General features: G+C 33.1%; 3 protein-coding genes across 3 annotated transcripts; 1 reads left to right on the forward strand and 2 right to left on the reverse strand.

The window, feature by feature from the left end:
* The first annotated feature begins 241 nt into the window (after positions 1 to 241).
* LOC106307574 (protein ROOT INITIATION DEFECTIVE 3-like) lies at positions 242 to 2,886 on the forward strand. Its single transcript, XM_013744561.1, has 8 exons — positions 242 to 493; positions 578 to 691; positions 763 to 896; positions 980 to 1,130; positions 1,221 to 1,408; positions 2,024 to 2,157; positions 2,248 to 2,486; positions 2,570 to 2,886. Exons 1-8 carry the CDS (start codon positions 284 to 286, stop codon positions 2,717 to 2,719), a joined length of 1,320 nt encoding a protein of 439 aa, XP_013600015.1. The 5' UTR covers positions 242 to 283; the 3' UTR covers positions 2,720 to 2,886.
* Positions 2,846 to 6,263, reverse strand: LOC106307573 (O-acyltransferase WSD1-like). The gene is made up of 7 exons (XM_013744560.1): positions 5,895 to 6,263; positions 4,157 to 4,774; positions 4,000 to 4,066; positions 3,791 to 3,912; positions 3,491 to 3,700; positions 3,255 to 3,392; positions 2,846 to 3,160 (listed from the first exon to the last, which is right to left on the reverse strand). Exons 1-7 carry the CDS (start codon positions 6,219 to 6,221, stop codon positions 2,999 to 3,001), a joined length of 1,644 nt encoding a protein of 547 aa, XP_013600014.1. The 5' UTR covers positions 6,222 to 6,263; the 3' UTR covers positions 2,846 to 2,998.
* Positions 6,264 to 11,609: 5,346 nt separating this feature from the next.
* Positions 11,610 to 12,321, reverse strand: LOC106309033. Its single transcript, XM_013746119.1, has 2 exons — positions 11,932 to 12,321; positions 11,610 to 11,834 (listed from the first exon to the last, which is right to left on the reverse strand). Exons 1-2 carry the CDS (start codon positions 12,319 to 12,321, stop codon positions 11,610 to 11,612), a joined length of 615 nt encoding a protein of 204 aa, XP_013601573.1.
* Positions 12,322 to 13,198: the final 877 nt, after the last annotated feature.

Genomic DNA, 13,198 nt, shown 5'->3' on the forward strand with positions numbered 1-13,198 from the left:
ATCTGAACCGAACCCGAAACTATCCGAACCGAACTCAAAACTATCTGAATTGAACCCCTAAGTAAGCTACCTGATACTGAAACACCCGAACCGAACCGAACCGAACCGATATCCGAAATGTACATCCAAATATCAATTATCTGATATATGCCTACCTATATCAAATGAAATATCAATTATCTGATATTTATACTATAGCCCCTTACTTTTTTTATAAACCCTAATTGAAATCATAAAACCCAAACACTTCCCTCTTTCTCCGAAGAAAAGAGAGGAACTTCCTATGGAGGAGACTACTGTTATTGCTTCATCGTCATTCGACTGCGGAATCGGAAGCTGGGATCTCAAAACAGGGAACGAGCAGCTTCGGTTCAAGCAATGCGCCTCTCCCTCACACGGCCTCACCGCTGTCGGAGAGAAATTCCTCGCCGCCTCTCAGCTCCGTAACGCATCCGGCTCATCTGGCTCGGTTTTCTTCTGGTCTTGGAACAAGGTTCTTCCGACACAAACCCACTTTTGTTTCGTCTGAAGCCTTTATGTTTTTTTTGGGATTAAAAAGATGCCTTTTTGAGTGTAGCCTCAAGTGGAAGTTAGGAGCTTCCCTGTGGAGTCAATAACGGCTCTTACAGCTAACAGTGAAGGCACTTATATAGTTGGTGGTGGAGCCTCCGGAGATATATTCATTTGGGAGGTAAAGATTCTATATCTTGAGAGAGATTAAGCGTATTCGAAGTTTCAATGGTCATAACTTGGTGTGATCAGGTTGCGACTGGGAAGCTGCTAAAGAAGTGGCATGCTCATTACGTTTCAGTAACGTGCTTGGTGTTCTCTGGAGACGATTCTTTGTTGGTTTCTGGATCTCAAGATGGGTCTGTTAGAGTCTGGTCTCTTATAAGGTTAAGCATTTTTTTTTAGTACTTCTCTTTAAGTTAAGGTGTTGCCTTTATTCTTAACCTTACTCTTGTTGTTGGTTAGTTAGACTATTTGATGATCAACAAAGGCAGCACCAAGAAAGAACTCTCTATGAACACAAATTTGATGAGCATACAATGGCTGTAAACGATATTGTTATAGACTATGGTGGCTGCAATGCTTTGATAGTTTCTGCTTCAAAAGACCAGACTTGCAAGGTACATTTTTTGGACTAGTAATCTATATGCCTTCGTAAAATGTGTAGCATAAAGCCCTGATATAGCTTTTTTTTTATTTCATGTCAATAGGTTTGGAGCCTGTCGCAGGGGAAATTGCTGAGAAGTATAATATTTCCTTCAAAAATCAATGCACTTGCATTGGACCCTGGCGGCTCTGTGTTCTATGCTGGTGGCGGAGATGGCAACATTTATATCGGTGCCTTGAATTCCAAAAGTGACTATGCGACACAGTTTCTTGGTTCAGTATCAGACCCAAGGTACTTCCTGTTCCTTACTATCTTCTTCTCTTTCGTTAGCATCTTGTATAACATAATATCTAAACTTAAACAGAATGCTATAGTAGTTTTATTTTTTTTACTCTGGGATGGGTTTTGTATGATTTCTTTTAAAATAGGAATAATAGCGTGTAGTAGTTCTTGGTTCAAAACTTCAAATGATGGTGTTTATGGGATCTCTTATATAAATGAACATTAGCTTGTAGTAGTAGTTCTTGATTCTAAGATCTCATAAGATTGTTTCTAGTAGATCTCTTAACATTTTGCATCTGATTTTTCTGTTTCAGTGGATCATGTAATGGACTTTGTTCACCAGTAAAAGATCTTTGTGCACAAAAGTACCTTTAGAATGTTTTGCTAAAGAGAAAAAAATATGTATATCGGGTTTTAAGTCTAGTATGATGACTACGGGTCTAAGTTCTTGTAAATATTCATTCACATAACAATATACAAACCCTAAATAGGTATTTGCCTCAATTGTTGTTTTGCTCTTTTAAGTTATTTGCTTTCTTCGAGATAAATTCGCATTTGTTCACAACAGACTTGTACTGAGAAATTAGCATCCGTTGACTCAAATCATATTTGTTTTGAACACAGCAAAGCCATTACTTGCTTAGCATATTGCGCAGACGGAAACCTTTTGATTTCTGGATCAGAAGGTGGTGTTATTTGCGTTTGGAATCCCAGATCAGGTCAACCTGTTCGTTCTTTCACTTTCGGCCATGGAAAAGGTTTATTTTCTTCTGTTTGTAGTTCTACTTATGCAATATGATTATCTGTTATTTAACCCTTTTTCAACTTCTTTCTTTTTTTTCTTACAGGACCTGTGAACAATATTCAAGTTGTCAGAAAAACGATTGTTGGTAATGCCAACAAAGCACAATCTTCCTGGAAAAGGAATGTGTCTTCATTACCTCCTCCTTTGGAAAAATACGAAAGAAAAGGAGATGATACCATGGATGGTATAGTCATCGTTGATCCGCCGCTATCTTCTGATGTTCCTGTTTACTCTTCTTACCGCAGCGCTGACCTTATTAACGAGCAAGTTAAAGAGCTCGAGGTTTGTGCTTCTTCTGTTTCTATATTTAGAAAAAAAAAACTTTTGTTTTTCTTGTATTTTCACAATTCTCTATTTGTTATCAGCAACAAGGCTCTGCAGCAACGGAGATTGAAATGGAAAGATTGAAACTTGAGTACAAAAAATCTATACAGATGAATGATCAATGGCAGAAGAACTATGAGAATTTGCTCCAGGTGGTTATGGAAGAAGAGCTAAACGGTGGTTCCAATTGAAACTTGAAAGCTTTTATTTATTGTTATTCTTTCTACATATTTTTTTGCAACTAAAATGTTTTATTAATTCCAAGTTTAGCATCATATAAGCATTGTTAATTTTCATCATCCATGGTTAATTGGATAAAGACACTTGGTCCATCTTTCAAATAACATTCAGAAACTTTAATCGAAAGTTGAGCATATAAAAAAAGTTTGTCTGATATTGAATAAAATACAATATACTTATGATTTGGTAACTGGTACAGAAACGAGTAAGAATAAAAGATTTAACTCAATCTACTGATGTGTGGAGCTTCTTTCTTGGACAGCAGTTTTGATGTTTCTTAGAGATTCCTCCCAGTCATCAAGTAGCTGGTGAGGATTACTTATGACCGTTGGATCTACAGTCAACGAAATCGTCATCTTGTTCATGTAACTTTGGAAATGCATCGTCAAAGCCTAATCAAAGACCCATGAGATCATCAAATCTTATTAACCAAATTTTAAAAGGAAAACATTTACATAGAACATAATGGTTTAGCTAGAATCTTACATGGGGGTGGCCGTAAACACTGGGGGCCATGTAAGTGATAGGATGTCCAAAGAAACTAATTTCTTCAATGGGACCAATCAAGTTTGAAAAGGACATCGTTGTGTTTGACAACATTCTATTTAATAGATTAGCTGTCACCTACATTCATTTCAAATCATAAAATTAGATCAACGACCAACTAACGAAAATAAATGGTGAGTTAGCTACGTTTAATCATGATTGTTATCCAAACTAACCTTAACACCAAACGCTTTAATCATTAATTTACCAACGATGAATGTTAGTGCAGCTTCCAACGAGTTTTTCTTCCGGTCGATGATCTTTTTGGCTGTTCCAAGATGTTCTAAGGGATCCTTTCGTAAACCGATAGAAAACGGAAACACAATGTAGCCGATCATATTACCCCATCTACACTTAGATCCTTTATCCATCATATCCGCTAGATCCTGTTTTTACCAAAAAAAAAAGAACATTTATATATGGTCGTCATTAAAATAAAAAGGAAGTGGTAGGTAAGTGAGCTTTTAAGAAATTACCTGAATTCCAGTGGTGGGTCTTAAGTTTACAAGAAGAGCTGATCTTAGCCTTATTCTTTTAGGCATTTCATTTGAATTCTTTTTAGATTTTTGATCGTCTCCTACTACATTCTTCTTTTCTCCTATTAGTTTATCATAAGATTATTAAAATTCAGTCGTTAATAATACAATATTATATGATATGTATATGGCAAAGAGTTAGTATGTACCATATCTTCTCTCTAAGTATTTCGAGAGACCAGCCTGAGTTACTCCAATTACAACATCGTTGACAGTCTAATAAACCAAAAACAAATTAATAATAAATATATAAAGTTAAATCAACCGTCGATAATTAACACAAAAAAAAATTGTAAGGAATCTTACCATCTTCATGTTAGTCTTGATTAGCTTTATGTCGTCTAAGCTTACGGTAAGATGAACCAAAGACATCCGTGTAGGCATACTTAGCCGGTAATCGCCTTTGATTGGTGTTTTGGTGTCCTTAAGGAACATTGCCGTAGCAATGAACCTCAAAGCATCACAAATCGTATTTAAAACCAACATAATCGTGGACCATAGAACCATAAATAACCACAAGAACCGGAAACCTCTCCATGAACCTCCCGTTAACCGTGAAGATCCAGATGACGTTCGGTTTTGGTACGGTAGAGTCGGGAGCTCGTTAAGGTTCGATGTTTTACGCATGCAAGCGAGGACAAGGGCCATTAGAGACATACCATCTCCTAAAGAGTGATGAAACTTCAAAACGGCGACGTTTTCAGCATCGGATGTTTTTAAATCGAGTAGGTGAAGCTCCCATAATGGCTTCGAGGTGTCTAAAGGGACCAGCGTGAGATCGGAGACGTAACTATCAAGAAACTTGTCTGCGTTTGCGTTCTCTATGTGTTGCGTTTGGATGTCTGGTACGATGACATGATTATTGGTGACCACGTTTGTCCGAACCCATCTTTGTGTTTGTTTATTTTTGTTTGTTTTGTTGACCTACAAGTAATTAATCATTTAAATATATGTTAAAACTACCGTAAATATCTCAAACTAAAAACAGATTCGGGGGGAAGGGAAAGAAAAGAAAAGAAAAGAAAAATGGTCAAGTTCAATAAAAAATTTGTAAGGACTGCAGGAGGAAAATGAGCTATACGTACATATATAAATAATGAATTACATACAAGTAAGAAAACCCAGAAAATTAATGTTAGTAGCATTAGAATAAAAGAATGATCAAACCAAGCATGATAAATATATTTTTATATACAATCTTTTAGTATTTAAAACTAAAATTTATATAGAAGCGAATGAATTGAAACATATTATATATATACATAATGTTTAGGATGAAAAATCAAATACTTAAGTTTTTAGTTGAAAAATATTATTTTAAAACATTTGTTTATTCCTAAGAAATTTATCATTTGAGAGGAATAAAATGGTACTATTAAAATGCTTTCTGCTAGATTTATTTTTGTAACCAAAATGGAACAATATTCCCCTATTTCGGAATGAAATTTCAGAATTTTATATTTCCTTCACCTACAATTTTTATATTTTTGTAGCGAAATGGAACAATATTCTCTCATTTTAGAATTTTATATTTTCTTCACCTACCATTTCTTAATTTCGTTTTCCTGTTCTAAATAGTATTTATCTTGCCTTTTTAGTTTATCTACCTTTCTAAGCCAGATTTCACACTATATTTTTGAAACCTTTAACTGTAACAGTTTAATAAAACGCAATGTTTTTTTACCAGAAAATTTTAAGTTTAATCATGTAGAAAATAATCTACATGAAAACGTTTGTATTATTATTAACTCTTGTATATAAGAGGGAAAGAAAAGTATATACAGTGGTTTTGGCTCAACTAACAGAAACTTTCAGAATGTTTGAAAAATCAGAACCAACCAAACTTTTTTGTAACTTCCAAACCAACCAAACTTGTTGGATCAAAAAGGTCTATCCATCAAAACGAGTTTAATTTTTTTTTTTCCTGCCATTGGGAAAACTTATACATGCATATAAGTTTATATATACCATATCAAAACTATAAGTTACAATCTTTCTAAACGTATAAACATTTGCATGTGTATGCAAAAGTGTTTGGACTGACCATTTTACTGGAGAAACGAGGGTGTCTGATCAAAGTTTGCTTTAATCCTTCGATAACCACATCTGGCTCGATCTTCTTCTTAACACCAATCACCGTTATTACATAACAATTGAACGCCGGTGCGTGGAACACACGCGCCGCCGGACTAAGCGGTTGCTCTTCTTCTTTCGTTTTCTTCACGGTTGCCTCTGGTATGTCTCGATGTATCTTAATCTCCATAGCTTCCTGTTCGAGCTTAATCTCCATAGTTTTCGGTTCGACCTTAATTTCCATAGCTTTCGGTTCGACCTTAATTTCCATAGCTTTCGGTTCGACCTTAATCTCCATAGTTTTATCTCTCTTAACTTCGATGTCTCTATTAATATAGAGAGCCTCACATTTCTATGTTTTGTAAATCCTATATATATAAACTGAGAATCAGTATAACAACTTATGAGTTATGACATGTCTCTATCAATAGAATGATTTTTTAGAGTCTTTACACAAATAAGTTGATTCATCTAAATACATATTATATTTTCATTAAACTAACAACAAAATTAAATTAGTAGTCTACAAAAATTAGTTTTTCTTCTTTCTTTAAATAAAACATGTGGAATTACTTAATGTAAGCAAAATATATATAACAATTAATAATTTTGAATAATAAAAATTTGATAAAATTGTGTATCCTCTATCATTTATAGTTTAATTTTATATTATTAAAAAAAATTAAACAATCACATTAACTATATGATAAAAGTTTATATTTTTGTATGTTATAATTTAAATTTTTAAAGACAACAGTAAATTACAAAAATTGTTGAAGTATGATTATAAAACATTTATTATGATCAATCGTTTAATTTTTTTTGTAATAACAAGATACAAATTATCATAAAACTATATGAGTAGGAAGTTTTATTGAATACATATAAAATACATAAATATTTTAACTTTTAAATTTTAGAAATATTTATCATCCTTTAAAATTTTAAAATTTTGAAATTTTAGTTTGATCAAATCATTAAAATATATTTACATTTTTATAATTTTTATAAAAATAAAGTTTTTACATTTTTATAATTTTTATAAAAATAAAGTTATTTGAATTTTATAAAATATTTCACTCTGCGAAGAACACAGATTATTATCATTTTACTATGATTTCAATTAAAATATACATATAAAATACATAAAAAAAATTAACATTTAAATTTTAGAAATATTTATCATCCTTTAAAAGTTAAATATTTTGAAATTTTAATTTGATCCAATCACTAAAATATATTTAACATTTTTTATAATTTTTATAAAAAATAAATTTATTTGAATTTTATAAGATATCTCACTCTGCGGGGAGAATTTCAAAACTAAATATTTATTATAATTTAAAATTATAATAAATACCCTTTAATACTGTTGGGAGAATTTCATGTTTACCACTTTATTGGTACCATTATTCATTTTTACCACTACTAAAGAGACATTTTCAAAACTACATTTTTCATTAATTGGAAAAATACTCTTATACATTTGTTCTCTATATATATAATAAATATTTATTTAAATAAAAAATAAAAAAAATTCCAAATTATACTCTTTAAAATTAAAAAAAAAAATTAAATACTGTTGGGAGAATTTCATGTTGGGAGAATTTCAAAACTAAATATTTATTATAATTTAAAATTATAATAAATACCCTTTAATACTGTTGGGAGAATTTCATGTTTACCACTTTATTGGTACCATTATTCATTTTTACCACTACTAAAGAGACATTTTCAAAACTACATTTTTCATTAATTGGAAAAATACTCTTATACATTTGTTCTCTATATATATAATAAATATTTATTTAAATAAAAAATAAAAAAAAATCCAAATTATACTCTTTAAAATTAAAAAAAAAATTAATTTTTTTTTGATTTTTTTTTGTTAATCGAAAATTATGTTTGAAACTATTTTTTTTTAATTTTTTAATATATTTTAAGTATTTACTTATATATTTATTAGAATATGATATTTCATATTCCTAAAACTCTACTCCACCCCTCAACTCTAAACCCTAAGTCTATATTAGTTAACCCTATGAATATAAATTTCTTTTATCCTTTGTTAAAATTGTGGGTAAAAGTGGTTAGTGTAAACATGAAAAGTGCTACTATAAATGTGGTATTTGTGTTTCACAGATGGTTCCTGGAAAGAGAAAGATACTTTCTCCGGCCAGGGTTGGCACAACACTTTAGAAGGCTTCGCTGGGTTGCTGGGGGCGAGGAATGTTCGGGCTAGCCTTTCTCCTCTCCTCTCCTCTCCATGCGGAGATTACTCTGGGCTATGGAATGTATGAGGAATTTACGTCAATCTCAGGTTACGTTTGCAACGGATTGTTCTCAATCAGTGAAGATGGTTTCGGAACCAGAAGAGTGGCCAGCTTTTGCAAGTTATTTGGAAGACATCAAAAATCTGAGAGCAAGTTTCCTCCAATCAGAGATCGTTCATGTACCAAGAGCGCAAAATACAAAGGCGGATAGCCTAGCACGCAGTGTTAGGATTCAACCGTCTTTCATCGTTCACATGGATCAATATCTTCCGGCTTGGTTTACAGAGTCTGTATGAGTTTGTAACGTTGACGACAAAAAAAAAATGTGGTATTTGTGTCAATTTCTCAATACTGTTTGCGGTATGAGTTAGATTGTTTCTACAGACGTAGAATAAAATATTATACTCCGGTAATAAAATATTGGGAAAATTGTTTTTTAGACCTGATAACTATGTCTTTTTAGACTAATATCTATTTGTACCATTTTTGCCTATAAAACAATTTAATATTTTTTAAAATAAATTCAATAAATAGTTTTACAAACAAATTTTTTTTGGAAAAATAGTAATTAATGATAAAATAGCTATATGAACTTAGTGGTATTTTTTCAGTTCTAAAAATGTTTAAATCAAAATTTTCAGATTCTGTTCTAAATAAAGTAGAAATGACATTTTACGAAGTAGAAAACGAAATCCACTTTTTTCATTGAATCTAGAATGTTTAGAATACGTGATCTACGTAATAAATAAGAGTATTCTAAAAATATTTAGAAAACACATTCCATGCTTAACCTACCGATCTAAAATATGCAGAAATCAAAATCTACACATTAATATAAATCTAAAACACGTAGAAATCGATTTCTACAGATTTAATGTAAATCTAAAACATGTAGAAATCAAAATCTACACATTAATATAAATCTAAAACACGTAGAAATCGATTTCTACAGATTTAATGTAAATCTAAAACATGTAGAAATCAAAATCTACACATTACTATAATTCTAAAAACCTGTAGAAACCGATTTCTACAGATTGGATGTATTCTACGGATAAGAAATCAGTTCCGAAAATATGGAAAAAAATATTTGGGAATATTCAGTTTCATATTTTGAAAAAATCGATTTAAAAAAACAAAAAAACAAAAAAAAATGTGGTAACCTTCTTCTCACGCCGTCTTCTATATTCCATTGAGTGTTCACAAAAGTTTCATATTATTTCTACCATGATTCATATCTATGTTTCATGTGGTGTTTGGGAATTGGTTGTAGCTTCAGGTTGGAGTTTTAATGTTGATGAAAAAAAGGGGGAAGGTTACTTGCTTTGGAATGGAAGTCCTCTCTGGAAGAGTTATAGAAAAACGTTATAGAGGATTTTGGTTTTGAAGAAACGGATGCTGATTTGAAGTTGAGTTACCTTCCTATTGGGTTGATCAATTCATCAGAATGTCCACCGGTGATCATTGGAAACTCACGGAAAATTCAAAATTTTCTAGGGTTTTGTAAGAAGCATCAGTCAACTCAATTGTGTGTTAGCTATAAAGAAAAGCAAGGAAATCCAAATGAGGTGATCTTAATAAGATGCCAACTAATGCAAGTACTAGTGAAGAGAAGGAGCGAAATCCTTGTGACATTGGGGCTGGTTAGTATTGTTAAGGGAGCTAAGCATAACGAGAAGAAGAAAGGGAAGATGAAGCAAAGCGAGGTTGATGGAGATGATTACGATGCCGACAAGCATAACGAGAAGAAGAAAGGAAAGATGAAGCAAGACGAGGTTGATGGAGATGATTATGATGCTGACAACATCAACTCTGAAAAAGAAAATAGAGAAAAATTGGCAAAGAGTTCGTTGGTCGAATTGGTTAAGACGGGAGATCTCTTTCTCAACAAAACAGTTTTGAAAGCGAGGTTTGAGTTATGTGCAATGAAGCATAACTTTCACTACACAGTTACCAAATCCAATAAATTAGTTTGGTGTATTAGATGCACTGATAAGGTGTGCTTTTGGGGTGCTCGAGCAGAGTGTTTGAAGGGCTCCACATATTTTATTATTAAGAAGTATGTCGGTGTACATTCATGCTCACCTTCAAGCAAAACCAGTGCCGGTAAGACAATTCAGCGAAAACGATAGGCGGTCTGATCATGCATAAATATGAAGGTATCAAAGAAGGGCCTAAAGCGAAAGATATTGTTTAGATTATGCATAATGATTATGGATGTCAGATCTCTGATTCTTTAGCATCGAATTCCCGTGAATATGCAGTCAACGCTGTTAGAGGTATTCCAGAGAAAAGTTATGGGAAAATACCAAAATACTTGCACATGCTTCGAGAGGCCAATCCGGATACACATTCCTCTTATGAGACTGGCGTCAATGGTAGATTTCGATATCTGTTTATAGCGTTTGGTCAATCGATCAGAGGCTTTAGCAAAGTCATGAGACGTGTCATTGTTGTTGATGGAACATTCTTAAAGAGTAAATTCAAAGGGGTGCTACTGGTTGCAACTGCTATAGATGGAAATTAAAATTTATATCCTATTGCATTCGGGATAGTAGTAAAATTACTAAGAACATCATCAGAATGATATATACAAAGGAATAACATAAGCTCGTGTATCTTGCTAGTCATGCATCCTCTTAAAATCTGCAGGAGGCACAAACACCAAGCAGCGATCAGGTCATCTTCGCCGTATAGCTCCATATCTAGGTCATCTAATCGTCTCGTTGGCATCTTCAATGATTTCGGAAGTTCCAACCAATCCAATGAATCTTCGACTTTAGCTTGAAAAGGATCGAAGCCTTTAACAAATGTGTCTTGTGAAAGGTTCATGCAACTTTCCAAAAAATCTTGTGTACCCATACGAAGATCAATAACTGATGATTGAGTGAAGGTTTCAACAGGTAAATTGACACACAAATCAACAGTCTTTAACTCTTTGTTTTTTACAGCCTGTTGACAAACACAAAAGGATATTAAAAAAAATAAATGTCAACTTCAAACTACATCCATAGCATAAATGTCAAGTTCCAAATACAAATTAAACATAGAAACTTCAAGTTCAAAATAGACCCATTACATAAACGTCAAGTTTCAAATCCATATTACACATACAAACTTCCAAATACATACTACATTAAATAGAGCCATTACATAAACGTCAAGTTTCAAATCCATATTACGCATACAAACTTCCAAATACATATTAAATTAAATAGAGCTATTACATAAACGTCAAGTTTCAAATCCATATTACACATACAAGTTTCCAAATACATATTAAATTAAATAGAGCCATGACATAAACATCAAGTTTCAAATATGTATTACCACCTAGTTCCAAGTTCCAACAACCTAGCTTCAAAGATCTACATTCCATCGCCTAGTTCCAAACTTCCAAATTCCAACAACCTTTAATGCTTTCTCTTAGTAGTTACCTTTTTCTTTGATGGAGCTGTGTCTTTTTTGCTCGTGCTAGGACCAGTGACGATTTTGGTCTTGCTAGGACCGGCTGGTTGATCACTCTTCCCAACCATTTCAGTCACCACTAAAGTTGTCATGAGCTGTGTAACCTCAGCTTCAATTTTTCCCAACCTGTCGGTTACAACTGTCTCAAACTGCCCAGTATCTCTCCGAAGCTGTCCTGGGCTGTGTAACCTCAGTCTCAATCATCCCCAACCTGTCCCGGAACTACTGACAGAATTTCTCCCAAAAAGTAGTAAAAAAAGCTTGTACCAGACCCTCCAAGAAGTTTTTCATATCTGTTTCAATGTTCCCTTTCGATGAAGCAGCTAGCTGGCACAACACCTTCTTCTTCCTTGAATCTGCTCCTCGGTCCGCACGCTTTCTCTTGTTTCGTCCCGAAACATCAGCTGTGTCATCAACATTCTCTGCAACATGACTATTCTCGCCAATCTCAGTATCAGCTGCTTGATCATCTCCTTCCTCTTCGGCAGCTTCCTCAAATTTGGAGCTGGTAGCTTCTTTTACTCCCCAAACATGATTGTTCCAATCATGTTTTCTTTGGATCATATCCAAAATGCGATCCACTCTTTCATCTTTTTTCTCATCCTTCCTTGCAAAATCGGTAGCCAAAAAGACAACTCCATCTATGTGAGATTCCATAAATGAATGCAAAATCCCCGAAAAACAATCAAATCATTAGTAAAGTGAACAAGACAATCGAAACATTTTTATAAGAAAAATATATGCATACCTTTTCTGGAAATAAATTCTCAACGCCAATAATATCTTCATAAGAACATTTTGCACATATTATCCAATTACCACACAGAGGACCTGTAAAATTTTCGCTGATATTTGTGCCACAAATCTCTCATAAAGCAAGAATATCTTCCATTATCTAAATCTGAAAACCAAACAAGAATCCTTCCATCAGATACCCCTCCTTCTGCTCTAATTTATCCCTTGTTTTATCAATCTACTTCAGCAGGAAATCAAACGAGTACATACCCCATGGATAATTCCAAAGCTTCTCCAAATCCATCGCCAACTTCATGTACAGATGTGGGAAATTCACCTTTTCATCCCTTCCCATCACCACACCCATAATTAACGCAAAGATAGGTCACCGTATAGACGACTAGGCAACTTTAACTCCATACCTGAAAATTGAACACAATAAAATACAGTAGCTATCAATAACCAAAATCACAGCTAACTAAAATAATGTCTCTTAATACTCTATCAATAACCAATGTCAACACCAATGCAATTCAACAACTACCATCAAAGGATTAGCATTCTCACGGTATCAATTCCACTTTTCGAATCTTTTAATTTTTTTTAAGAACAAAACCTAAAATTCCTAAATCTATCCTAAAACTACGATTTAAGGCATGGGCTGTGTGCGAAATCGTCTCTAATCATCACCTTAACACACAATTGAAGCCTAAATATCCTAACAAACTCAAAAAATTGTCCTTTTACTTTTGTATTTTCAAACTCTAGAAGTGGAGATAGAGTTTCATACCTTTACAGA

This window comes from Brassica oleracea, chromosome C8, assembly GCF_000695525.1.
Source record: "Brassica oleracea var. oleracea cultivar TO1000 chromosome C8, BOL, whole genome shotgun sequence".
NCBI lineage: Eukaryota > Viridiplantae > Streptophyta > Magnoliopsida > Brassicales > Brassicaceae > Brassica > Brassica oleracea.

Coding starts and splice junctions, on each gene's coding strand:
- LOC106309033 (XM_013746119.1), bottom strand. CDS start 12,321: ATGGAATCTCACATAGATGGAGTTGTCTTTTTGGCTACCGATTTTGCA. Junction 11,835..11,931: donor AAAACTTCTTGGAGGGTCTG/GTACAAGCTTTT, acceptor AGCCCAGGACAG/CTTCGGAGAGATACTGGGCA.
- LOC106307573 (XM_013744560.1), bottom strand. CDS start 6,221: ATGGAGATTAAGGTCGAACCGAAAGCTATGGAAATTAAGGTCGAACCG. Junction 4,775..5,894: donor CTCGTTTCTCCAGTAAAATG/GTCAGTCCAAAC, acceptor AATTACTTGTAG/GTCAACAAAACAAACAAAAA. Junction 3,393..3,490: donor TTAAAGCGTTTGGTGTTAAG/GTTAGTTTGGAT, acceptor AAATGAATGTAG/GTGACAGCTAATCTATTAAA.
- LOC106307574 (XM_013744561.1), top strand. CDS start 284: ATGGAGGAGACTACTGTTATTGCTTCATCGTCATTCGACTGCGGAATC. Junction 494..577: donor TCTTCTGGTCTTGGAACAAG/GTTCTTCCGACA, acceptor TTTTGAGTGTAG/CCTCAAGTGGAAGTTAGGAG. Junction 897..979: donor AGAGTCTGGTCTCTTATAAG/GTTAAGCATTTT, acceptor TTGGTTAGTTAG/ACTATTTGATGATCAACAAA.